Below are 25917 nucleotides of genomic sequence, written 5' to 3'. Positions count from 1 at the left end.
AACTGTCGTCCTGCACTGACCCTTAGAAAACATACCAGCACTTGAGGGGGAAGACATTTATATTTATTTATTTATTAGATTTATATCCCGCCCTCCCCGCAAGCAGGCTCAGGCAGCTAACAGTCAGTGGCACCACGTGCCAAGATAAAACAGTTAAAAACAAGATAAAACAATTATACAGTTCACTTAATACCATTGATACCAGAAAGTGCTAGTAGTGATCTTCTTTCTTCATTCAGTTAGAGATGGCGTGCAGACAGAAGTAATACTAGGGCCCTGATTTAACAATATTTCGACCTCCCGCAATGCTGTATCTCGGTCTCCTGAAGGGCCAACCTACCACCACGCAGATGATGACATCAGTGGTGGGCGGTGTTGGTATTGGTAATGGGCAGTGGGCGGCTCCTAATTAAAGGTCTGGTGGAAGAGCTCTGTCTTGCAGGCCCTGTGGAACTGTACTAGGTCCCGCAGGGCCCTGATCTCCTCCGGGAGCTCATTCCACCACGTAGGAGCCGCCACCAAAAATGCCCTGGCCCTGGTACCAGCGAGCCTGGCATCTCTAGGGCCTGGGATAGTTATACGGTTTTTTTACCCCGACCAAAGTGCTCTCTGGGGTCTGTATGGGGAAAGGTGGTCCCTCAGGTATGTCGGACCCTGGCCATATAGGGCTTTAAAGGTAAGTACCAGCACCTTGAAGCGAATTCAGTATACTATTGGCAGCCAGCGGAGTGCCTGCAGCACCGGCCCGATGTGCTCCCATCTAGGGAGACCCATCAAAAGCCTAGCCACAGCATTCTGCACTAGCTGCAGCCTCCGAACTTGCAACAAGGGCAGCCCCATGTAGAGAGCATTGCGGTAGTCTAGTCTCGAGGTGACCGTCGCATGGATCACTGTGGCCAAGTAGTCGCGGTCGAGGAAGGGAACCAACTGCCGAACCAGCCGAAGATGGTAAAAGGCTGACTTAGCAGTGGCTGCCACCTGGGCCTCCATGGTTAAGGAGGGATCTAGAAGCACTCCCAGACTCCTAACCTCCAGCACTGGCACCAATGGTGCCCCATCGAAGGTCAGGAGCGGGAGCCCCAACCCCAAACTGTCCCGCATAGGACCTCCGTCTTCGTCGGGTTTAGTTTCAGCCTGCTCAGTCTGAGCCAACCAGCCACAGCGTGCAATGCCCGGTCCAGATCTTCCGGACCAGAGTCCGACCGGCCACCCAACATCAGATAGAGCTGGGTGTCATCAGCGTACTGGTGACACCCCAGCCCATACCTCCGGGCAATCTGGGCAAGGGGGCGCATATAGATATTAAACAACATCGGGGAAAGCACTGCCTCCTGAGGCACACCGCACTCCAGCGGGTGTCTGCTGGACTGCTGTTCTCCTAGCACCACCTTCTGTCCCTGATCCTGGAGAAAAGAAGCGAGCCACTGCAAGGCAAGCCCCTGTATCCCCACATCAGTGAGGTGGTGGGTCAGCAACTGATGTTTGACTGTGTCGAATGCAGCCGACAAGTCGAAAAACAACAGTACTGTCGCCCCGCCCCTATCCAGATGTCTCCAGAGTCCGTCAGTAAGGGCCACCAGCTACTTTGGGGCTTTTTAGTGAAATATGACAAATTATAGGTAAACTATAACAGAGGTGGAACAATCACTGTCGGAACCCTGCCTAACCTAACAAACAGGAAGTTGTTTAAATGTTATCAACCTGCCCAAACTACATATTTATTCAAATATTTATATCCCACTTTCCCCTGTGACTCAAGGCAGTTTACAAATCATACTGAAAAGCATAACGGGTGTGCAAAAAAAATATCTATTTTCCCCTGCTCTATTATAGCCTATGGGGGGACCATTATAGTCAATGGGCTCCATAGGCTGTAATGGAGAATTGATCTGGGGCTCTAGGGGGCTTTTTTTTTTTTGGTAGAGGCACCAAATTAGCAGCAGAAGGAGCCCCCATCCTTCATTGTTTCCAATAGAGGGGGAAATGCCTTAGTCTGAGCAGAAGCTAAATTCCCTGAGCTGGCCTCTGAAATGTTGTGCACTAGGGCCCCTAGCACAGCTTAAAGGGAAGTCTGATGGGTAGCCGTGTTGTTCTGAAGCAGCAGAACAAAGTTTAAGTCCAGTGGCACCTTTAAGACCAACAAAGTTCAATCCAAGGTATAAGTTTTTGTGTGCAAACACACTTCTTCAGATACAGAGAACAGAATCTTGAATTAAACTTTGTTGGGCTTAAAGGTGCCACTGAACACAAACTTTGTTCTGTTTAATTAAAATATTTCTCATTGTGCCTGAACTTTTGGTGGGGCCAAGAATCAGTTGTATACCATATGCTTTGCATGTACAAGATGTTAGGTTCAGTCCATGGCATCTCCAGTTAAGAGATCACATTAGTTCAGGGGTGTCAAATATAATATCTGCATAGTGCTGCACCGCTGGCTCTCCAGTCCACCCATGTGGGTTTTCCTATATACTCCCTCCCAGCCCATGGGGCCTTGCAGTGAGGATATACCAACTCAGAGCTATGAGTTGCTGTCTTTTATAAAGTTTATGTCTCTGGTACCTGGCGTTATGTTTTATGGCACACATGGCCTGGTCCGACAAAGTCACATTTGTGTCCGATCCAGCCCTCGTAACAAATGAGTTTGACACATCTGCAGTAGGTGATTTGAAAGACTTCTATCCGATACCTTGGAACACCACTGCTAGTCAGAATAGATAATACTGACATTGAAAGAACCATTTCTGACTCAGTATATGGCAGTTTCATGTATTCACATGAGCCGCACAACTGTCTCTGACTTTCAGCACTTTTTGTGCATTTAAACTGTGTTAATCCCTTTGCATCCATTGTGGCACATTGAAAGGATTGATGTAACTCCCAAGGATGGTATGGCAGGCCTTGACAAACCCATGACAGCACCAGGCCCTGACTCAAATGGTCTTGGTTTAAAAAAATACAACAAAGCAAAACTTGCTTTTTATTCTCTTTGATTTTTGCCAAGTTCAGATTTCATGAGGAAAATTTGTTGAGGGGGGAGATGTAGATCTGGGAAATTGGCCAAATTTAATTCATTCGAGCAAGTAATGTCTGGTATAAAGAACATTTATTTATTTACTCCATAAAAAAAGAAAAGCCCAAAGCCTAAAGAGTTGTGTTTCTCTGATAGGTAAGACTTTGTTCAGATTTCCCTCTGCCCAGAACATATTACCTGAAATCAATTCACACCCTAGTCTTCTTCAATAGTGGATGTGGGTACAGTTTAACGTTTGAAGGCCCTCTTCTCTCTGTCAAATTTCTATTACTGAGGGTTAGAAAGAAACCTTCCTGTTCCATTCACTGAGACCAAGCTGCACTGCTGTATCTCCAGTGAATGAGCCCCACGCCCTGACAGCCATTCCTGTATGTGCCCCCGGAAGATATCTGGGCATCAGAGTGGAACCATCCAAGAGAATGCAGTTGTTGTGGTGATAGCAATGCCTAGGCCTCACCTGGGAGGCACACCAGTTTCCACCTCCCACAAGCTCAAAGGAGTACAGATATGCTTCATCATGATGAGATTCCTAGGCTCAGTAGTGACCTTTCACCTGGGAATTATTGAGCTTTGTGGGTATAAAATGGCCTGGTATTTCAAATAGAGAAAGAAAAGCACTACTGCTGCAGGCATGCAAGTTCTATTAACTCAGTTTCACGTGCACCTTGCCTGACCAATTTTGGCATCAACTTCTTTTTAACAAGCAATCTTAAAAGAGTAATTTATCATTACTTTGGGGGTTTTTTTACACCTAACTGATGTAGAAACTATATTCTGTGTAGTCAAAAGCACTGTGCTATGTAGTAGTGACGTTTAAAAATAAGTTTATAGATTCTTCAAGGACAAGATCATGTTTTGAATGTTTCCCGTTATTGAATGGAGCTGTCAGTCTTTTAGCTGCTGAGTGTCTTCCCCCCGTGCAGTAGCTACAATGGAAACTCTGCCCTCCACTGTGAAGCAGACACAGCGATTAATGAACCTGAGGCATACTAATCAAACGTATGTTTTCTTGACACAATGATTGTGTTATATATCACAGGCCTTTATCTGAGCTTAATGATCTAGCAAGGGGTCTTGCTTAAATGTGGGTGTTTTTCATGTGCTCCTTAGATTTGTTCCACAGGCGGTGAGCAGTTAGCCAGCTCCCCAGTGAGATTAGTAAAATACTATATTTAGTTGTGCCATAGATCAAGAAACTCCAGCATTGCAGGAAACAAGTTTTTTTAAAAAAGAATGAAAGAAAAAGAAAAACAGCCATTTTAATGTCACATTAAATCAATTCAGAATAGGATTTTTTTTCTTCAGTTGTATTGTTGTACAGTCATATTAAATGCAAATAGTTTGTCTTGGTGGCCTTATGACTTATTTTGCAATTTTCATCTCACTATTCTTGTAGTGTGTTTCATTTCCACGGAAATATAAGGATGGATAAATGCACAAGTTTGTAGCCGGAGTCTGTGATAATTAACAAAGTCAGTAGTGTGAGATTTTTTTAAACTTCAGCAGTGTTTGTTATGATACATTCTAAAATGTAATGAAAGATGAGCAACAGAGCTGGAGAAGTATGTCTGTATCATGTACACAGGAACTTATATGATATGTACTGATCAAGGTATTAAGTAGAGCTGAGGTGCAATGACTTGAGACTGCCATGACTCATTGTAATTTAATTTAAATTAACAAAAAGTATTAGGAGTTGTAATTTCTTTATTTCATTGTCTCATAACAAGCCTGTGACATTTTACTGCACCAAAAAACTAAAGAAGGGGGAGGGGTAACTAGGGTTGCTAGCTCTGGGTTTGAAAATACCTGAAGACTTTGGGGGTGGATCCAGGAGAGGGCGGGATTTGGGGCAGGGAGGGACCTCAGCATGGAACCGTGCCATAGAGTCCACCCTTCAAAGCAGCCATTTTCTCCAGGAAGTACATCAGCACAAAGAAACACTGTGATGAAATTGACAATAACATTTAATAATTCCTATGAACATCAATAAAAACTTATGCAATGTAGCTCAGAAAATTCTAACATATTCAATAAAAAGTCCAAAATCCTCTATGAGCACCCGGTTTTATACTCATTTCAACAATCTTCCTCAGGAGTAGTCCTGTTATGTTAGAAGGTGTCAGCCTCTTGATACAGTTTAAATACTTCTTTTGCTTCCTTCAAATAGTAGCAGCCTTAACTTCTTTTTTACTTTCTTCAAATTATTGCAGATTAACTTCTTTTTCAAATTATCCTAAAACAAACATGATTATTTAGAATAGAAAGAAACATGAAGCCCTATTCATTGCCTGCTGACAGCCAGCAGGAGGAAGGTTTTTGTTTTTCTTTTCTAAAGTGCCATACCTTAGGCACAACGTCACTTCTGGCAAATCCTCAGAAGTGACATTATGTTGCCGGCATTACATCAGTGTGATGCTTTAGGATTTGGGCAAACCATAAGGTTTTGCACAAATCCTAGGGCATCATGTTGACATATGTCACTGGCACAGCACCATTTCCTCCTGTCCCTGGACACGCACCCTCCTGGTTGGCACCCATCAGCAGGCACCCCTGTGTGGGGTTCATCTCTTGAGTTGTGAGCTACTCCATTAGTCCCCCTAAAATGGTGACAACACCAAGTAAATTGTATATATGTTGTCAAAGGCTTTCACGGCCGGAGTTCATTAGTAGTTGTAGATTTTCCGGGCTGTATGGCTGTGGTCTTAGCATTGTAGTACCTGACGTTTCACCAGCAGCTGTGACTGGCATCCTCAGAGGTATAACACAGAAAGATGGAGTACTCTTTGTGTCAATGTGTCACATTGTGTCACAGAGAGTACTCCATCTTTCTGTGTTATACCTCTGAGGATGCCAGTCACAGCTGCTGGTGAAACGTCAGGTACTACAATGCCAAAACTACGGCCATACAGCCCGGAAAATCTACAACAACTAATGAATTGTATATGTTGCGTCTGTGTCCAGACTTGCCTTGCACTAGTTGAAAACTAGAGCCACATGAAATAAGTAGCAACTTCTTGAGATAGGTTTTTCATATCCTTTATGAGAAAGATATTTTTAAAAAGCCTTTTTCCTTTTTTTCCCTAGTAAATGGCACAGGCCTGTCAGTTGATGAGATTTGTGCATCGAAGGACACAGGGGCATTTTATTACCAGTTTATTTCTGTCTAGCCTTCTGAAACTCCTGCTGGTGCTTTGAATCATACAGGGTATGTTTCAGGGATTGAATACATGAACTCCACTGTCACCCATGACTTTTAAAATAATTTTTTAAGCTAATAAATGTTAAAGGAAGAAAGCATTTAACCAGACAGAAATGTGTTTTCAAACTGTGAGCAGCAAAGCCATGGTGTGGGAAAATTTCTTCACATAAATGAGGTTTTTGTAATCTCATTGGTATCTGGTTAATGGAAGGCTAATGCATTTTCCAATAGAGTGCATAAATTTTAATTATTTACAGCCACTGGCAATAAATAATAAAAGGCTACTTCCTAAGAACAGTAATGGCTGCAACCCTTCACCTACAAATCTTCTTGTTTTTAGCTTCCGATGGGGCAGTTTTCTTTGCAAAGGAAAGCCAGCTTCTGGGGTAGCCAACCACACATACCACATTAGGTGTTCTAGCATTTGATAGGGATTTTATCCACTGTTGTGCTGTCTTTGTGAAAAAGTTTCTGCTGCTCAGAATCAATAGGACAGATGCGGAATGGACTGGGGAAGACAGAGAGGCAATGCAGAACAAGTAGAAGTAGTAGGAAGCAAAGGAATATATAGGAAAAAGAGTGGAGAACAGCAACCCTAGAGCCAGGTATGGAGAGTTGAGCACCTGCAGACTTTTGAGAGCTGGAATAATTCAGAAATGTGAAGAGACGGGAGTCAGAATCAGGTATCCGGTAGCTAAGCACTGCTGCCTTCTGGGCTTTCCTGCTTCTCTGCGGCCACTTTCAGCTCTCATCACAGATGATGGGCACTTCCCCCCCCCTTCTCCAAGACTTCCTTAGACCCTACATGTCTTTAGTGCAGCTGGGCACTCCTTTTTCCTGCTGCTGCCACTTCAGGATTTCACAGGTGTCGTGTCAGTCAGGAGAGATAGACTCCTCAGGAGGAGAGGAGTCCTGTGAAGCCAGCTTTGAATCAGCAGAAGCTGGCAAGCAAGATGAACTGCAGGCTTGTCAGAGTTCACAGCTGACACCTGATACAGAGACACCAGCACTTTCCAGCCCCATTCCAACAGATGAAACCCAGGTCATCACTACGAGGCCTCCAGTTTCATGAACACCTTTTGAGCACTGGAGAGCTTAGAATGGAGCTCCAGGAGAGAAGACAAAGTGCACGTCTCCTGGCCTGATGCCAGCTGCTTGCTAATGATGAGTAGCTGCAGGGTTACTCCTAAGCAGTTGGCTGCAAGTAAGACCTTACATCAGAGGCCTATAAAAGCCAGTCAAGGGAGACTGCTCAATGTGGAAGCAACAAGTCACCACCCAGTGGGCTCTGCAACCACAGCTCCTGACTCTGCTTTGCCCCAGTGATCTTCAGACTGTCTTTGGACTTGGATCTGCTTCCTCTTGTGTATGACTTTGGACTGAATGACTCTGCCCTGCCTGACTTCTGGGATCCTGACTTTGGACCAACATTGATGCTGACTCTTGACTCTGACTGTGACTGCACCCAGTCCTGACAACAGCTTCCCTGGGCCTCTCCCAGCCCCCACTTCTCTGTCCCTGGAGGCCACTGCACTGCAGCTGCCTCATCTTCACCGGTTGTCTTTTTTCAGCCTGAACATCCTTCTGACGCCACTTTCTCCAGCCCCAGCCACCTCAGCTGGTCCACAGCTGCCTTTTGAGAGCCCTGGCAGCTGGAATAGACTCCACTCCTCTACTGGTTCCTTCCTGCCTGGCTCTCTTTTCCCTCCAGCTGCTGTTAGGAGAGACTATTGTTCCTCCCCTCCACTACTGCAGCAGCACTGCAATTTTTTAGGTTTTGTAGTAATCCCAGCCTTTTTTTCTTACTTTCAGATCCCCCCCCCAAGTTTGCAGGAAAGTCTTACTTTGGTGTAAACCGGCCTGCCCTCTGGATTTAGCTATCTGCAGATTTGGCTATTAGTATATAGATATGCCTGATCTTCTTCATGGTCTCTATGCATCACACCTATGGGAACAGCACCAACATCGATTCCGATCCGGGAAACTTCTAGAAAGTTCAAGAAATCTGGGGGGGGCCTCCCCTGAGCACTTGCAGGCCTCCACCACGCATGCCCAGGGGGCGGGCCCCCAGCATCTCACCAGTTCACTTCTGTAACGATTTCATGTTTATTTGTGTGTGTGTGTTTTTAAAAGTTTGGTTTACATTGCTGTGTGAAAGTCTAGTGTGGTTTAAACAGGCAAGTGGTGTGATTGGTGAGTGACAGAGAGGGGGAGGGGTTTTGGAATGGATGCTGTGTGGATTATTTGAATGTCTATCAGGAGTGACTGTTGGAGATTGTCAGTTGATGAGAACAGAAAAACAGTTAGTCAGTCAGCAGAGAGTGCTGTGTAAAAGCAGTTGATAGGAGTTTTGTTCTGAGGTCTCTAAGAGAGAGCGCAGCATATATCTTCAATAAGGAATCTTTAAAGTTCTGAAAGCAGTTAAATTTACAAAGAGATTAAACTGGGTGGTTGCCTAAGTAAGAGATTCCTGTCAGCACTAAAACTGACAGTGTGTGTGATACAGTTCACAAATATAGTTACAAGAACCTTATTCCCAGCCAGTTACATAATATCCAACCTTTAGTTTTGTTCCTTTTCAAATAAATCCTTTTTATTTAAGTTTATCCCAGAAGCCTGATCCATTATTCCTCAGGAAACACATAGTTCCTTGAACGCCTAAACTCTCGATCCACCTACCCTGTGATAGGAATATTATAGTAAAAGGTTTGGAAAGCCTAATAAAATTTCCTGGTGGCAGCTGGATACCCAAAGTAAAATAAAACATAAGAACACGTTTAAAGGAAAACCAGACCTCCCCAGAGAAGAGGTCGTCACAACTTCTGACCGCCGCGTTGACCAGCTGTGTCTGCGCCGGTCTGGGAACTTCTGTGAGGGAAAGAAATATCTTCTTTTCCTCAGCTCTTGTTCTTGGGGCGGGGGGGGGAAAGAAAGAAAAATAGTTAGTATAGTTGTTAGTTTTGTTCAGTTTAGTTAGTTAGTTGGGGGTCCTTGACCGTTGTCGGAACCACCCCCCCTTAGGGTGGGAATTTTTTCTTTACCTCACACTATTGTTGCTTATGGCAAAGCGTTGGGGATTTTTTAAATGTACCCATTGTGGCTACAAACGTACACCGACGGATGGCCACTTGCTGTGTTTGGTTTGCCTGGGTGAAGCGTATAAACCTGACTCTTGTATCCACTGCACTAAGTTCTCCAACCAAACTAGAAAAAATAGAGCAGCAATATTACGTGTGGACTTACTAGAGTTGGCCTTGTCCCCGCAACCAATGGCGTCCGAAAGTGTGAGGGAGAACGCAGTGGAACGACCTCAGTTGGCGCCGGTGGCTCGACATAGATCGACGTCGAAGGATTGACATCGAACACCAGAGGAGGTTGCTAAGTCGTCAGATGCAGCTTCTGACTCAATGGTGTTCCTAACTGCTCCTGAGGAATGCTCACTGACACCCATGCCAGGGGAGAAGAAGAAAGAGGAGAAGGCCCACACAAAGGTGGGCACGAAGAGCGTGGCTTCGAAGCTGGTGCAGTCGTCTATGACTGAGACATCGACCACCACACCCCGGGCTCCCCAAGAGGAGTGGAGCCTATTCCAGCTGCTAGGGCTCTCCTCGAAGGGCAGGAAGACACATTCAGCGCCGTCGGACAAGGAAAGTAAGAAGCTAGACAGTTTCGGCCGGCGGTTCTATTCTGCAGGTGCCCTAGGAGTTAAAACAGCTAATTATTTGGCGTGCATGGGACAATATGAATATTCCTAGCTCTGGTCCCCGAACAGCACTGTGATGAGGTACGCAAACTACAGAAGGAGGGAATGCTGCTCTCAAAGCAGATAATTAACTCCACGAAGCATGCTGTGGATACAGCATCCAAAACCATGACATCAGCCGTAACGGTTCGCCGTCACTCTTGGCTGCGTACAACCACACTCCAGTCAGACACTAGGTCTTTTATAGAGGACTTCCCATTTGACAGGGCGGGATTGTTCCATGCCACCACGGATGCCGTGTTGCAGGATATGAATAAAAGCTTGAAGGCGTCCAAGAGCTTTGGAGTCACATCTTCCTATCGTCCTCAGCGGCCACGATCATGGTCTAGGTCCAACCGTAAACCATATTACCGCCAATCTCAGGATGATTTGTGGAAGGCCAAACAAACCCCTGGCTCTTCCAGGTTCCAATATGGCCAAAGGCCTAAATACCAACCTACTCAAACACAGGCCAAGCCAAAGGGGGTCAAGGAGTCCAAGCAGTCTTTTTGACTCCTTGGTACGCTCCTTCCTTACTTCATCACCCCATTCCACTTACCTGGGAGGGTTCCGTTCCACCTGGAACCTCATAACATCAGATTCCTGGGTCCTTTCCATCATAGACCACGGTTATGCCATAGAATTCATTCAGTCACCTCTGACACCACATTTTGTCCAGACCCGGGCATCTGCCGTTCTTTGTCAGGAAGTCCATCAGCTACTGTCGAAGGGAGCCATCGAACCAGTCCTGCGCTTGGAATGCGGACAGGGGTTTTATTCGCGATACTTCGCGATCCCAAAGAAAGACGGATCCTTACAGCCAATCCTGGACCTCAGGACACAAACTAACATAAATAACTAAAAGCTAGCCAAGCAAAGTTAAAAGAATCAGTATAATAAGAAATAATAGCAAGACAAAAAAATGTCTTCTGGAAATAGAAAAGTATCTGTTCCATCACCTGGACAAGTGAAAATGGTAGCAACTAATTTAGCCCAGATTAATAAAAAAGAACTGCAAACTTTAATACAAGAAAGTGTTGCACAAGCAATAAATGCATTAATAGAAAATACTATACCTTTCTTAGTGGCTAAAGCGATAGAACCCATAGAAAGAAAAATAGATGTGCTTACACAAAAATTAACTATGGAAACAGAAGACATTAAAAGGCAACTTGTGGAGAATAAGCAAGAGATAGAGAATGTGATTGCATCAACCAATATGATGGAAGGGAAATTTAAAGAAATGGAACAACAACTAGAGAATATATGTGTAAGACAGGAAGAGATGGAAGGTACTCTAATAAGGTTTGAGATGGAAAAAGCGGCACATATATTAATTTACAAACAAGATACAGATCAAAAAGATATAAGGAATTATAGGCCAATTTCCTTGCTAAATGCGGACTATAAAATCTACGCAATCATATTAGCAACTAGATTAAAAAAGGTTCTTGTGCAGGGTATACATCAAGACCAGGCAGGTTTTCTGCCAAAAAGACAGATAAGAAATAACATACAAATTATTTTGAATGAGTTGGAACATTATGAACTACACTCTGAAAAGCAGATGGCACTTGTCTTTCTCGATGCTGAAAAAGCATTTGACAGTGTTAGTTGGAACTTTTTACTAGAAAAATTAAAGAATTGGAACCGCGGAGAAGAATTTTATACAATGGTCAAAGTAATCTATGAAGAACAATGGGCCAGAGTCCTGGTAAATGGAGGTGTGACACAAATGATAGAAATACAAAAAGGGTCAAGGCAAGGCTGCCCTCTTTCCCCTTTATTGTTTATGTTCATCCTTGAAACATTAAACAATATCATCAGAGAATATAATTTAATTAAAGGTCTCAAGGTGAAAGGGGAAGAATTTAAACTGTAAACTTTTGCAGACGATTTAGTCTATGTCCTGGAAGAACCATCAATAATGATAGTACATCTCTTGAATAGACTACAAGAATTTGGCCAGGTAGCTGGCATGAAAATCAATTTCAAAATCAATTGTTCTGAACATGTGATACAAGATGTTCAAAAAAATCTTGACTATAGAAATCACGAAAAGAGTAAAGTATTTAGGAATTATATTGACAAATAGAACTAGCTCCATACTTGAAGATAACTATAAGAAGCTACTCTTAGAAATTAAGAAAGATCTTGAGAATTGCAAAACTCTGCAACTTTCTTTTATGGATAGGATTGCTGTGGTTAAAATGAATGTGCTACCAAGGTTTCTATTTATTTTTCAAAATATTCCAATTTTGAGAAATCGGCAGTATTTTAATGACATAGATAAAATAGTAGGAAAATTTATTTGGCAAACTAAAAGACCTAGGATTAAAAGAAAAATATTGCAAGATATATTATAAAGTAGCGTTATTGATTTGGATTAGAGATTGGGTAACTTTGGAAAATATAAGGTTGCTAAAAATAGAAGGTCATGATCTATTAATGGGGTGGCATGCCTTTCTATGGTATAATAAGTATGAGACACATAAGTACTTTAACCAACATCTCCTTAGAAAGTCCTTGATTAAAATATGGAAAGAGGTTAAGAAACTATATAGTACCAAGATACCTAAGTGGATATCCTCTTTGGAAGCACTTATCAAACCTACATTATATATGAAATATCCTTTATGGAGGTATGAAGATTTGCTGGATTCCCAGAACAAATGAAAATCAACTGATGAGTTGCGAGAATGTAATACAAACCTGATGTGGTGGGAGAGAATGCAATTGGAAACAAGATTCAAAAGGGATGAAAAGAATGGTTTTTATGAGAAGCCACCGGAATTAGATAAAATTTGGCTGGCTACAGAGGAGAAATTAATGAAAAAATTATACGCTTTATTGTTAGAAACAATGATGCCAGATGAGATAGTTAAAACAACAATGGTAACTTGGGCACAAAATATAGGGTATAACATAGATATAGACCAATGGGAAAAGATTTGGAAAATTAACATAAAAATTACTAGGGCAACGTCTTATAAAGAAAACCTATACAAAATGTTCCACAGATGGCATATGTCACTGGATAAAATAGCAAAAAGCTATCCAAATACATCCAACCATCGCTGGAAATGTAAAAAAAATCCGGGAACATATTTTCATATGTGGTGGATGTGTACCAAAGAAAAAAAATACTGGTTGTCACTTCAGAAAATAATACAAGAAATAATAGACATACAAATTCCGTTTAAGCCAGAAATATTTTTATTGAATGCAATTCCAGAGAGATATAAAAAGCTGGACCTATGTATGATAATCCATATACTAACAACGGCTAAGATTATATTGGCTAAGCATTGGAAAACTGAAGAAACACCAACAAACGAGGAATTAGTATTGAAACTGTTAGAAATAGCTGAGATGGATAAGCTAACAATGATGTTACAAGGAAAGAGTCAGGAAGTATTTGAGAGATTTTGGTTTAGATTATATAAATGGGTGGAAAACACGATAAATGTAACTACTTGATTATTTTGGGAACTTTGGGATATGTATGTTTATGGTGTGCAGTGGTCTCTCTTGATTAAGATTAAGTTTTTTGTCAGTGTATTTTTACTTTAACCTTAATAAAACTATAAAATATTTTTAAACGTAATTATGAAGCACACTAAATGTGTCATCTTGTACTTCATCAGCGACGGAACCGCCTTTTTTTGCATATGCAGTAATGTTATAACATCATACCATTGTTTTAAAAAGGCTAGATGTATCATGGGGAACATCATGGTTGCTGCCATTTCAAAGGTCCCCTGCTTCACCTAAGTCACCAACTAAGAAAATAGCCAGCAAAGATTCCCACAAAATCCTAATGAAAATAGTGTTCCGATGGTGAAACTGGATTCATGAATTAATAACTGTGTTATTTAATAATTAGAAAGCACACTAAATGGAAACACTGCACTTGTTGAGTTTCCATGATTATCAAATCAATTATATAATTCCATTATTTTTAGATGTTTAAAAGACTGAATTGTTATTGAAAAGACACCAGGAGCTATAGGGGAAAGGGGGGAGAGAATGAAGAATGAACAATGACAACACAAAAGGGCGGCAGGAAACAAGATTCGAAGTCAGGAATTCCTCACTGGAAAACTGTGAGTTGAGATCCAAAGGGGGGGGGGGATTGCAGAAAAAGTGGATTCGGAAAACAGAGGGTAATGGGGCACTAAATTTGGATTTACTCCTAGGGAGGCAAAAAGCTGTGTGGAAAGTTTTACAAACTTTGATTATTTAAGAACGCCGATGCGGACATTTGCACTTGGTGGAAATGGACGCAGTATCAGGCGGCTTCATATTCATATCCACTTGCCTGCAAGAAAGCCCTGTTAAATGTTGGGGAGCTTCATTATGAGAAATATGCATACAATCAGACTGAGTTTCACTGAAATTTCATAGCCTCTGGTTATGCAAACCAGCAAACTTAGCAAATTTCGTACACTGAAAAATCCAGATATATAAGTGGTTTTGAGTGAGTCACAAAGGATACTTTTTTTGCATGTAATAACTGGGTAACAAGATCGAGAAAATATAGTTTATTACAGAACACTGCTAAATACCAGGGCTGTGACTACAACATGCTTCACTTCTAAGCTCCTGAAACATTTTTGTAATGTTAGTTGTTGATAAATAGAAAATATCAGATCAGATTTTGGTTATTCAGAATTAAATTAGTGCGTATAAGAGGGGATTTTCTGTTTCTTTTCTCAGTTAGCAATATGGTTTACTAAAATTACAATTACTAAATTTAGCAGGCTTGCTTGGTGTATAGTACAAACAATATGTGAAAGTAGCTAGAAAACTTTATCAAGTGTTGAGTAAAATAATGATGTTATCGTACATGATATTTTAAAAATCACACTACAGATATACACTGGAGATCTCTTCTATAGGCAGATAGACCAGCTTTCAGTATCATCAGGGACATAATGGTGCTCACAGGGAATTGCACGAGGGGGAATAGTTTGGAAATTCACTTCCTCCCTCAAAATCTTGAAGCACACTATGAGTTCTCAGAGGAGTCTTCAGGGTGATTTTGCTTTGTTCTTTTTGTCTTGTAATTTGAAGAAGAAGAGGTTGGATTTATACCCCGTCCTTCACTACCCAAAGGAGTCTCAGAGCGGCTTACAAACTCCTTTCCCTTTCCCTCCCCACAACAGACATCCTGTGAGGTAGGTGGGACTGAGAGAAACTGCTCTTTTTCAAGAACAGCTGGTTTGCCCAAGGTCATCCAGCCAGGTGCAAGTGGAGGAGTGGGGAATCAAACCCAGTTCTCCCAGTTTAGAGTCCATGCACTTTTGCTCTCACCTACTTTTCAGATTTCATGTCTTCTCTAGCATATTCATAGTGGCATTAATTCTGTAGGTTGTCAGATGTCTCAGATCATTTTTTGGCAAGTTGGGGCAATGGCTAGGTTTTCTGGAAGACTGATTTTAGTGGAACTGAGCAGAGAGCAGAGAACCTTTATTTGGCATACCAAGTGGAACTGGTAACCTTATAGCCTATGCAAAGTGGCGAATCAGAAAAATATTTGCCAACCAGAGTTCTAATATTAAATGTGGCAATCAATGAACATAGGTTTCCCACAGATCATCTTAGCAGTGTTGAATTTTTTCTTCTCCTGTAACTGTGGTTTGATGAGGTTCTTAGTGTAGCTCATTCTTTATTCTAGCATTGGAGCCGCTCATCTTCCTTTAGCCTTATACTGATGTAAAGATGGACCAATGCAATCTGCCGTCTGATTTTATTTCAGAAACGTTTTGCTTCTTTACTCTCTTGAATAGCTTTGAGTTTTAACAGATGATGAATTGTTCTGTTATAGGTACAGTACAGCGACAGACAGAATGGCAAAGAGTGCATGACCTGTTTGACACTGTCTCCTTTGCAGATGACTTTCCATGGCATCGGAAGCTCCACTGAAACCAGTCATGACCAGGTATATACAGAGTTGCTAACTTTGCATTTCATGTAAAGTAATCTCTGCAACTATATCTGAAATTGCACTTACAGTACCTCGCAGTACAATGCAATACCTCACAGTATAATGCCTTGCAATATAATACTTTAGATTTGTGCTGCAATAAATGCCTATGTTGTCATTAAAATATGAAAGAAATCTTGATTATTTAGTTCTTGATTCCCCAAGACTCATAATGAAAAGCTAAAAGTGATGTGTTTTGGTTGTCATAGGAGCTAGTGCTTTTACATTAAAAGTATTAGACATTTTCTGCAGGTTTTGATACATAACACATATCTGAGGCCTAATCTTAGAGGTGAATATCTTGTGGCCCTTTTAACACTGCCATATGGCCTGTGCAATTTTGTTATATTCCCTGAATATTTTCATTTCCCCCCCCAAAAAAAGTTCTTACTCTTCCCATCCATTGCTACGTATGATGGGATAGGAAACAGACCTCAGGATCACAAAGTTCATTTGTCCCCAACATCTGCTAATTGGATATACTTACTCTGAAACTGGAGGGGTTCAATTAATTGGCTATCCTGGGCAATTACTGTTAATAGACCTATCATTTGTTAATTGTATAGCTGATCCCATCTATGCTAGTAAGTTTCACCGTATCTTGTGGTAATTAATTCTCTAAGCTTTTAATTGTGTTTTCCTTTTGTCAGCCTTGCACTTCTTCTTCTTCTTAATGCCAATATTTTGATATTTCCCAAGCTTTATCGGTAAGCAATAAACTTAGCTAGCCATTCACCACAACACTCATAATTTTATAAAGCTATACCCCCATTGTCCTTTTCTCCCCCTTGGAAACCCCTTGATCGTGACCTTTCCACCCAACAATTTTTTTGAGTGCAAATGGAATTGTACACAGCCTTCCAAATACAGCCTCAGCATGGATCTATATAAAGGCAAGACAGTACTGGGTAATTTATTTTTGATCCCTTTCCCACCCATTTCCACCATTTAATTAACTGCCTTTAGTGCTTCAGCAGTCTAAGAGTACACTTTCACATCACATGATATGAAGCGTCATCCCCAAGTAATGGGAATTTAAATATTATGTGTGTGTTTAATGTAACAACTTGTGGCTTCCTTATATTTACAGATACCCATGGTCAAAGTGGCAACCATGTAATATTAACTATGGTTTAAGAATACTAAAATTAAAATGTTTGAAATTGCTTTAAATAATTTGTGTAAACCACTATGGTACTCTTATTGCTGAGAGTGGAGCTTAGAAATAATTTAAATTAATAATATATATTATTTTTAAGTCATTATTAACGGCGTTCTAAATTATAGTTAACTGTCTAGTTGGGCTGGATCCAAGCTGCCACTAAAGGCAGAGCAGAACTTACTTCTTTCACACTCCTCCTGTATCTGACTGAACTTAAAACTTTGTTCTTGGGCATCAGGTAACCCTCAGGAAAGGAACAGTATTTGGGTAAAGCAAGGTGGGAGGGGAATATTGGCAGAAATTGCCTTCCCTTGTCCACCAATAGAAATGTTGTTACTCCCATTTATTTATTTATTATTTTGATTTATACCCCGCCTTTCCCACAAGCAGGCTCAGGACAGCTCACAATGACAGACACAATACAATCTTAACATAGATCAAGAATTAAGAAATAACGATATTAAAACAGTACAATAAAACCAATTTAAAACATTTAAAGTGGGCAGTACAGTAAGTTAATTTAACTGTCATCACTCCAGCAAAATAAAATGTTAAATGTTAAAATTAAATCCGTCTTATTATCAACATGTTTGACAACTGTCACCATTCAGAATACATTTGTCTCGGAAGTATGCAACTTCTGCTTGTGTGCCTTTTATATCATAATGAAGATGTTTAACAGATTAAAGGACGAAACCGGAATAACAAGTTTAGTTTATATGGTTACCATTTGTTTGGGTCTCAGTTAATTACTCTCAGCATTCCACAATTAAAAAGGGTGCATTGTCCAAGCAACCCTACACAATAGAGTTCTTTCCTCCTGCTCCTGTATATTAGGTAAGAGAACTCTGCTTAAGGTGAAGGCCTTAATAGGAGAATGATCAGAAAACCATGTGGTTTGGGGACACCATTTTCTTCTACCCTTAGACATACTAGCTTGGATTCTTTCTGTTGATAGCTTCTTAGCTTTCTTACAGCAATTACATCAGTACATTGCACAAGAATTAATTGCCAGCAAAACAACGTAGGTTGGCTGGCTGCCATTTTGAAAGAGCACTTTGTAACATGAAAGTTTACAAGAAATACTTTATGAACAATATTTAATGATGCCTACTAAAATCAAATATTCTTTAGAAAGACTAGTTGTTCAAGACCCTAAAGACTTTACAAGGAAAGTGTTACTGTAATAAATATGACGTATATGATTGTTGTTTGTTGACTGATCTTTTTAACTAGCTTTGGGTGGATGTGAGTAGGTTGCTGTAAATGAACCTTGTGTTACCTTTCCCCATGCCCATGAGTTGCGTAGCTTCCTATGCATGGCTCATTGCATTATGGAGATGGGTGAAGGTTTGCCCTAGAGCCTCCTTGCAAGAAATACAATGGAGTACTTTGTCTCTGAAGAAGAGCATTTAGTTGGGAGCATAATGCTATCAGGCAATAGCCATAGTAATGCATAGAATAGGATTTGCTGAGACAGAAATAAATATCAGAGGGCCCACCATGCATTTTGGGAAACAGTGTTAAAAATTATATTAGATCAGAAATAGAAGGGTTTTTTTAAATTTTGCAAACCAAATCAAAACATTTAGAAAAGAAAATTATCACTCCTTCATGATGGAAGAACTTCAGGGAAGATAGGTAACAATAGTTTGGGAAGGAGAGAGCTTTCTACCATTTAGCATGCAAAAGGTGATAAATTGTTTCATGTTTGACCTTTTTTTAAAAAAAGGACATTCAGAAGGAGTCATAGGATAGCTCCACTGTAAATATTCTGGAAAATTCCCCCTAGATAAGTAGGCTAGTAGTTGTCCTTTTCTCCTGGCAGGACACCCAGATCTTTTTCAGATACATTGCTTTGTGAAAGCCATAGACAGCTGCTGATCAAGAACCTGAAGCCTGAAGTCATAGACAAGAGGTCAGAATTTAGAAGTCATACTCTGGGAATCAGAAACTGCGGTTCAAGCCAGGAATCAGACAATGAGATTATTGCTGCTCAGTCAGAGTCCCAGTCTGAACTGGAAGATTTAGTACTTCCTGGTGAGGAAAAGGCAGCTGATAGCTTGGGTAAGAGGACATATTCTGCAGCTAAGAAACCATTTGCTGGACAGGGAACTAACATAATCACATATAGCAACAGTGATCAGATCCATATATTCCGGGTTCTAGCTCTGCCAGTTCTTTCACAGTTTTTCTAAAAAATGTCAGTTTAAAGTTTAGGGGCTGATCTAGTTCCTCGCCGCCTTCTTCCCTTCCACTCCATGAGTGTCAGGTTCTCCTGCCATTAATCTCCTTTTCTTTTGCACATACATTCCCCTGCTGCCCCCTTTCCCCATGAATGTACATTAACATACACAGAGCCAAGTGCAATGTTCTTTAACTTCTTAAGAAACATTTTACTTCTTACAGGTGTTCAGCTTTGTAAAAGGAGATGGTTCTTGAAATATTTTCAGTGTACAAATATTTTAATTTTTTCATGTTTGTGGTGCATGGCTCCCAGTAATTTCACATACCTACCAGTTCCAGCTCTGCTGCTAACTGATCTGGTTGTTGGTAATTGATGACTAGTTTTACTCTTGTTCAGTGAAATTGTTCAGCTGCCCCACAAATTATATAAATGGCATTTGAACCTGTTCCACCCTACTTTTCTTTGATCACTTTACATTCACAACAGTAATTTGTGCATTTGACACATAATAAATACCTTGTCAACTGTTAGAAAAACAATGACTAATTGCCAAAATCTTGTTTGTCAATCAGTTTTCCAAATTGTTGCTTAGTGAAATCACATGGTCTGTGTCAGGGACTTGCTCAGAACAAACAAGATTGCATAGCATGGATTATAAAGCCATACTTGATCCATCCAGTATATTGTGAACAAGATTTCAAACCCAGGAGTATGGTTGGAGAGGAAATGATATAGCAAACCGAATGATACAGCTGAATCTAAGGAGGTCTGGCTCTCATTGCTCTCATTGGTCTCTAGATGGGAGATCTGATTTTTACCACATTAAGGTCCATGATGGAAGAAAGACAGGATGGTATGTGTTGAAGATAATCACTGAGCCCATAAAGATAGCCATACTCTGAACTCACAAGCAAAGGATACATTTCTATTCCACAATGTACACTATGTAAGAGTTACAGTGTTTCCAATTCATAGGTTATAGATTCTAACTTTGAATGTTTCAGATGTTTTGACGCAGTAGGCCAGAGTGTGCTTTTAGGTTCTACGAATGGGAACCTGCAAGGACTTGCAGGATGCATCTCATTTCCCCTTCACCACTATTTCGTCTTTCCTTTTCCTGAGAGCCCCCATAGCCTCTCTGCTTCCCAGCAAACAGCAAATCTATCTTTATCTGTCTCTCTGTCAACACCTTTACCTCCCCTCCCCCCACGAGGCAGCCTCTACCTAGGAAAACTATAGCATGGTTGTGTGGTGCCAGCCACTGGGCCAGGCCCACTTGCATTGTAGGGAGCCATCAAGATCGTTTTGGTGCACATCACTTTCCCCTGTATTCCCCTCCTCACATTTTCCCCCCTTTCCCTCTTCCTGACAATCCCCATATCCTCCCCCGCTGCTCTGGGCATTCTCGCTGAGGCTGTCCACCCCCCCTCGGCAGCTCTCACAAAGCTGCTCTGGGCAGGATCACTGAAGCTTCCTTCCCCCCTCCCTGTAACAGTGTCTGGGGGCCACTCCAACCCCCAGTGGCCGCTGGTGTGTGCCACAGCCGGACTTCAAGTGGCACCCAGTGTCTGCCGCTGTGGCAAGCCCCTAACCTGCACCCAATGTCTGCCCTAGCTAACCCCCAAGCAGCTCCCGATGTCCAGGCTTCAGGGCTTTGCTACAGCTGCCACCACAAAAGCAAAGGAAGTGTGTTGTCTGTGAACATTGGGGGAAATTTAAACATTTCAGATTTTTCTGCCTAACTGGAGAGTCCCCCAGGTTTGCTGGAAAATCTGTTTAACATCCATGTAGCCCTGATCCATGGGGGCCGCACATTGCTAATAATAGTATATAGATGATGAAGACAGAAATCTGCAAACATGCATATGTTTCCACTGTTCTAGTTGACTTAAAAATGTTCAGCCTTAAAGGATAATTTATGAATAAATAGCATTTATCCAGAATAAATTCAAGAACAAGTGGAACAAGGTTTGCGACAATTATTCTTTGGGTTGCTCAGAGGTGTCTTAGCATCATGGCTTTAGAAAGCACAAATCAGAAGGTTTAGTAAAATCATGAATTGATCTATGTAAACTTCTGTATAAGATGGCAGTACCCTCTAACTCTCTCAAATTTGGAATCAAATGAAATCTGCTTTCTCTTGTTTTGGCATAGCTCTGGGTAAGCTTTGAATGTTACCTATTTTCTTAAAGTCATCTTTTTTAGAATAGAAATGACATGTATGCTTATATAGGACTGATCTGTAGGGAAGTGCCAGTGTTTTCTGTTGCGTATTCAGTAATGTTTTATTTAATCAGAGCTAGAGTCATCAGATTATTTTTTAAATAAAAGTCTAATACATTGACTGTTTATTGGTTGGGAAGTATAGGATTTCATTTTGAACCTGGAAGAAGCAAACAAACCTAAATATTTCCCTTAGAAACCAGGATTGAATGTTTTAAGTGAGCTTTTCAGCACAATCCACTTCAGAGGACTATGTGCCAGTTGAAATTGTAACAGAATGTCCACCTGGAACAAAATTTAATCAGATCTGTTACGTCTTTGGAATAAACTTGCATTCACGTCAGAGAAAGAAGGAAGATATGTATGGTTAAGAATTCTTTGTGGACTAAATTTGAACACCTAAGGAGCTGATGCTAATAGTGTGACTTGGAATTACTAGAATCACACTTCTGTACATCTTTTGAAGACGATATATTGTGTATATTCATCTGTATGGTACTGGCTTCGTATGCATACAGTATTACAGTGTGCATTAATTTGCTTATAATAACAAGAATATTTGATGTACAGTGTGCACAATTTTTCTTGTTTACTGTTTTTATGTTGTGGCTTTTGTTGTTGTTTAGCTGCTTATTTAATCCTATACCTTTGATTCTGACACTAATTATATTTTTTGTGATAGTTGAAGGGCATCTCATGAACTTTTAGTTAAAAACATAAGACAGTAGTAGTTTACCTAAATTTTCATATTTCTTTCCCATGGACTCACTTCATTCCAGTGAGCCCTTGTCGACCTCACATGTTTTCACATTAGGGCTTTCAAATGTCTTATTTTTAAAATTCATATTTCTGATTCCAACATCTTTCTGTAAAATGTAATTGTTACATACTATCATAAACCTGTGGAACATAAGGGGCATTTCTTATCTTAGAAATACATAACATTGCTGATTCCTCTATTTGAGTCTTGAAAACCTTTTGAAGAACACGTTGGGCATGGTACTTTCTCCAGTTTGGTGTAGTGGTTAAGTGCGCGGACTCTAATCTGGGAGAACCGGGTTTGATTCCTCACTCCTCCACTTGCACCTGGCTGGATGACCTTGGGCAAGCCATAACTCTGGCACAGCTGTTCTTGAAAAAGAGCAGTTTCTGTCAAGAGTTCTCTCAGCCCCACCTACCTCACAGGGTGTCTGTTGTGGGGAGGGGAAGGGAAAGGAGTTTGGAAGCCACTCTGAGACACCTTTGGGTAGTGAAGGGCAGGGTATAAATCCAATCTCCTCTCCTCCTCCTCTTCCAGTGGTTCCTTGATGGAGACAGTCTTTGACCTACAGAACAATGCCGACTCTTAGTCAGCTGAGGGGGGTCACCTTTCCTAGACAGGGCTTGTCTATATAGTCTTAAACTGGATCTTGGAAAAGCTTGTCATTGAGTTCAGTGACACCAGTATTTATAATAACAATAACAACCACCACATCATCATCCTTTTGAAAGTCTCTTTTCCTCTTTCTATCCCCAGTTAGCTTCCCATGCTCTTCTCCCCTCCCCCTTAGTCAAAAGAGAACCCAGCGCTTTGATTACATGCTTGCCTTGTCCCCCTGGAGTGGGGAGTACTCTAGTGCGTGCCACATCAGCACAAGACCAGAAAGAGACCAACTGCTGTCTGCTTAAGGATGTAGGGCAATAGAGCCACAGCACCCAGCCAAATCTAGATATGCTTGGAGGTGACAGAAGATTACAGAAGGTTTCCACCTGACTATAGCAGCAGCTACAGCTTCTGTGCGACTAGATGGAGACAAGTAGAGTCTCAGCTGCAATATCTGGCCACATTAGGTACAAGATACTCCAGTGATCCCATACCATAGTACATTGTGGGTAGAGCCTAGTCATGGAACCCAGCCCAGCAGTATCAGGCATTGACCCCCTCCAGTGACAGATAATACTAAAGGGACAGCCACAGCAACATGGCTGGGATCCAGGCTGAACTGTGGCATCCCTCCCCGCTGTAGCAGGAAAAGCTGTGATGTGCCGAACAAAAACATTGCCAATGCTGCTGAGCCTTTGGGATGATCCTTGGGAAAGGCATTATTAGTAAAGGTATATAAATAAAATGCCTACCTCCATTCACCCTTACCCTAAACTCAGTGCAAGCATTTTTTGAGGCAATGTGTTCTGGCTGTGTCACCAACCACTCCAGCCACTATGAAGGGAGATGGGAAAGAAGGGAACAGGACAGTCTTTGTCCACAATTAGGATCTATCACCCGTTGCATCATCCCCCAGGATTAAAGCGAGTAGCATTCCTCCTGGGTCCCCAATTTATAAGGGGATAATATGCATCCAGAGTTCATGGCATGGAGGGCAACAGTTATTTACCAAATTGCAGATACACAGTTGGTAGCTAGTGTGCTTTACAATGTTCAGTTGTTCTCAATGCATGATTGCAAGTTTTCCCAGAAGATGGGAAAGAAATGCAAAAGCAGTGCTTTCACAGAAAGGAGAGGGAAGGAGAGAGAAGAATTCCTATTTACTGCCTAAGACATCCCCAACCTAGGATACTAGTTCAACTCCAAAGGAGATTGTATTGGACTTCTGGTCTGTGGTTCGACGATGGCAGTCGCACTCCCCTACCTCTGGAGAGGAGACTTGCACACCAGTGGTTTGGAGGGGTGCCACCTCAAGTGACACCCCCAGGTGAGCCTTGGGAAAGTCTCCAGGCCAGGGGGCGCCTCTTCGATGGCGTAATGCCAGAGAATTGAGGCGCTCTCTTGCCCCGAAGGTCCGACCACTGCGTGGCTCAGTTTTTACTGAGCATAGTTGATGCCAGCTGGGACAAGCAGAGGAAATCAGCGAGATTACGATGCTACAAGAGGTCTGAGCACAGACCGGCAATGAACCAGAGAGTGTTCTGAGCGGAAAAACTTAAAAGTGAGTCCTCCCCCCCCCCAACTGAAAGCGCCGCCGGGAGGGAACCCTTGGCGTAAACAAATGAACTGAGTTAAACAACCGAAGGGGTGTGGGGGAAAAGAAGTATTAAAGTGTGTAAGAGACTTAACTGAGTTTGCGGAGATGGACTGGGCGTTTTTGGAGAGGGGTGGTGGAAAGGTTCTTCTAAAGTAAACAAAGCCGAAAATGGTCGGCACTCAGAAAAAGTTTGCGAAAGCAATCATGCAAGGAGGTCAAAGTCCGAGAACAGAAGAGACGTGTGACGTATTTTCCATGTTATCAGAACTGCTCAAACCGATTAATGAGAGGCTTGATGATATTAACCAGCAGTTGGCCGTCTCAAACCAAAATCTAGCAATGCAACAGCAGCAGATTGCCGAGCTAACTAAGAAAGCTGTACAGACAGATGAGAAAATAAAGGAAAACATACATGACACCAAGAAAGTGAAAAAGAGAGTGGGAGTGTTAGAACAGAGACAGGACTTCCAGGAAATAAAGCTTTTGAAACTGCAAATGGAGAAAGCTAATAAAACACTCAGGTTTCAGGGGATTGCTGAAACAGCAGGAGAGAACTTGAAAAAGCTTGTATCGGAATTTATTGCGCTGGTGGTGGGAGTATCAGCGACAGAGGCAGAAACGGAAATTGAGGTGGTCTACAGATCATACTCAAGATATACAAAGCAAAACAACCTGCCGGGCGAAATCGTTGTCAAGTTCCTCCGAAGACAGATAAGGGATGTAATCCTTAAAGCAGCATCGGCAAATCCCGAGGCTGGGTGCAACGGATATCAGGGTCCTAAAGAACACTCCATTTGAAGTACGTCAGAAAAGGAAAGCATATAAAGAGCTGATTTCACTCCTACAAATCAACCAAATTCAATATTCCTGGTGCTTTCCTGAAGGTGTTGTGTTTAAGTACAGAGATAAAAGGGAGAAGATTGACTCGGTTTTGAAGGCTGAAGAATGGGTGAAATGGCACTTTGGACCAGCAGAAGAGGACCAGCAACATCAAGGAGGCAGAGCAGATAAAGCAGAGAAGGACTCGGAGAAAGACCTGGGCGCTGTGGGTGGTGCACCGACCAAAGAAACCTACGACTTAAGACTTAGAAAACCAAAGTAACTTTAAGACTTTAAGAATACCCGCAAACGTGGATGATGATGAAAGAAGCTTCCTGCGCACTTGAACTGGCTTGAATTGCTAATACGAACTTACTAACTCTCTAACTCATTGACTTTAAATGAAATGTTTGATTTGAAAAAATAACTGGATACTAACAGATAAAGATCTCCCTTCTTGGGCTTTTAGTCATAGTGTGGGTATATTTACTTTCTTTAATCACAGGGTGCTATTCCCTTTCCTTCCCTTTTCTGTTCTTTTTTTTTTACACTTTTATTTATAAATTTCCATCATATAACATACTTTTCTCCTCCCATCATT

General features: G+C 41.6%; 1 protein-coding gene across 5 annotated transcripts in view; it reads left to right on the top strand.

Annotated features, from left to right (window-relative positions):
* The window catches only part of STAU2 (staufen double-stranded RNA binding protein 2), a 241275-nt gene that overhangs the window by 128518 nt on the left and 86840 nt on the right, over positions 1 to 25917 (top strand). For 4 of the 5 annotated variants that reach the window (XM_015416212.1, XM_015416209.1, XM_015416211.1 and 1 more), the window contains one exon: positions 15806 to 15919. The exons of the other annotated variant lie outside the window; for it this stretch is intronic. In XM_015416212.1, the coding sequence (XP_015271698.1) occupies positions 15806 to 15919 (114 nt within the window). The remainder of the gene's footprint in view (positions 1 to 15805; positions 15920 to 25917) is intronic. 5 annotated transcript variants of the gene reach the window in all.

This window comes from Gekko japonicus, unplaced genomic scaffold (assembly GCF_001447785.1).
Source record: "Gekko japonicus isolate JY-2015 unplaced genomic scaffold, Gekko_japonicus_V1.1 scaffold520, whole genome shotgun sequence".
Lineage (NCBI taxonomy): Eukaryota > Metazoa > Chordata > Lepidosauria > Squamata > Gekkonidae > Gekko > Gekko japonicus.
The sequence above is the reverse complement of the archived record's forward strand: the minus strand, read 5'-3'. Positions and strand labels throughout refer to the sequence as shown.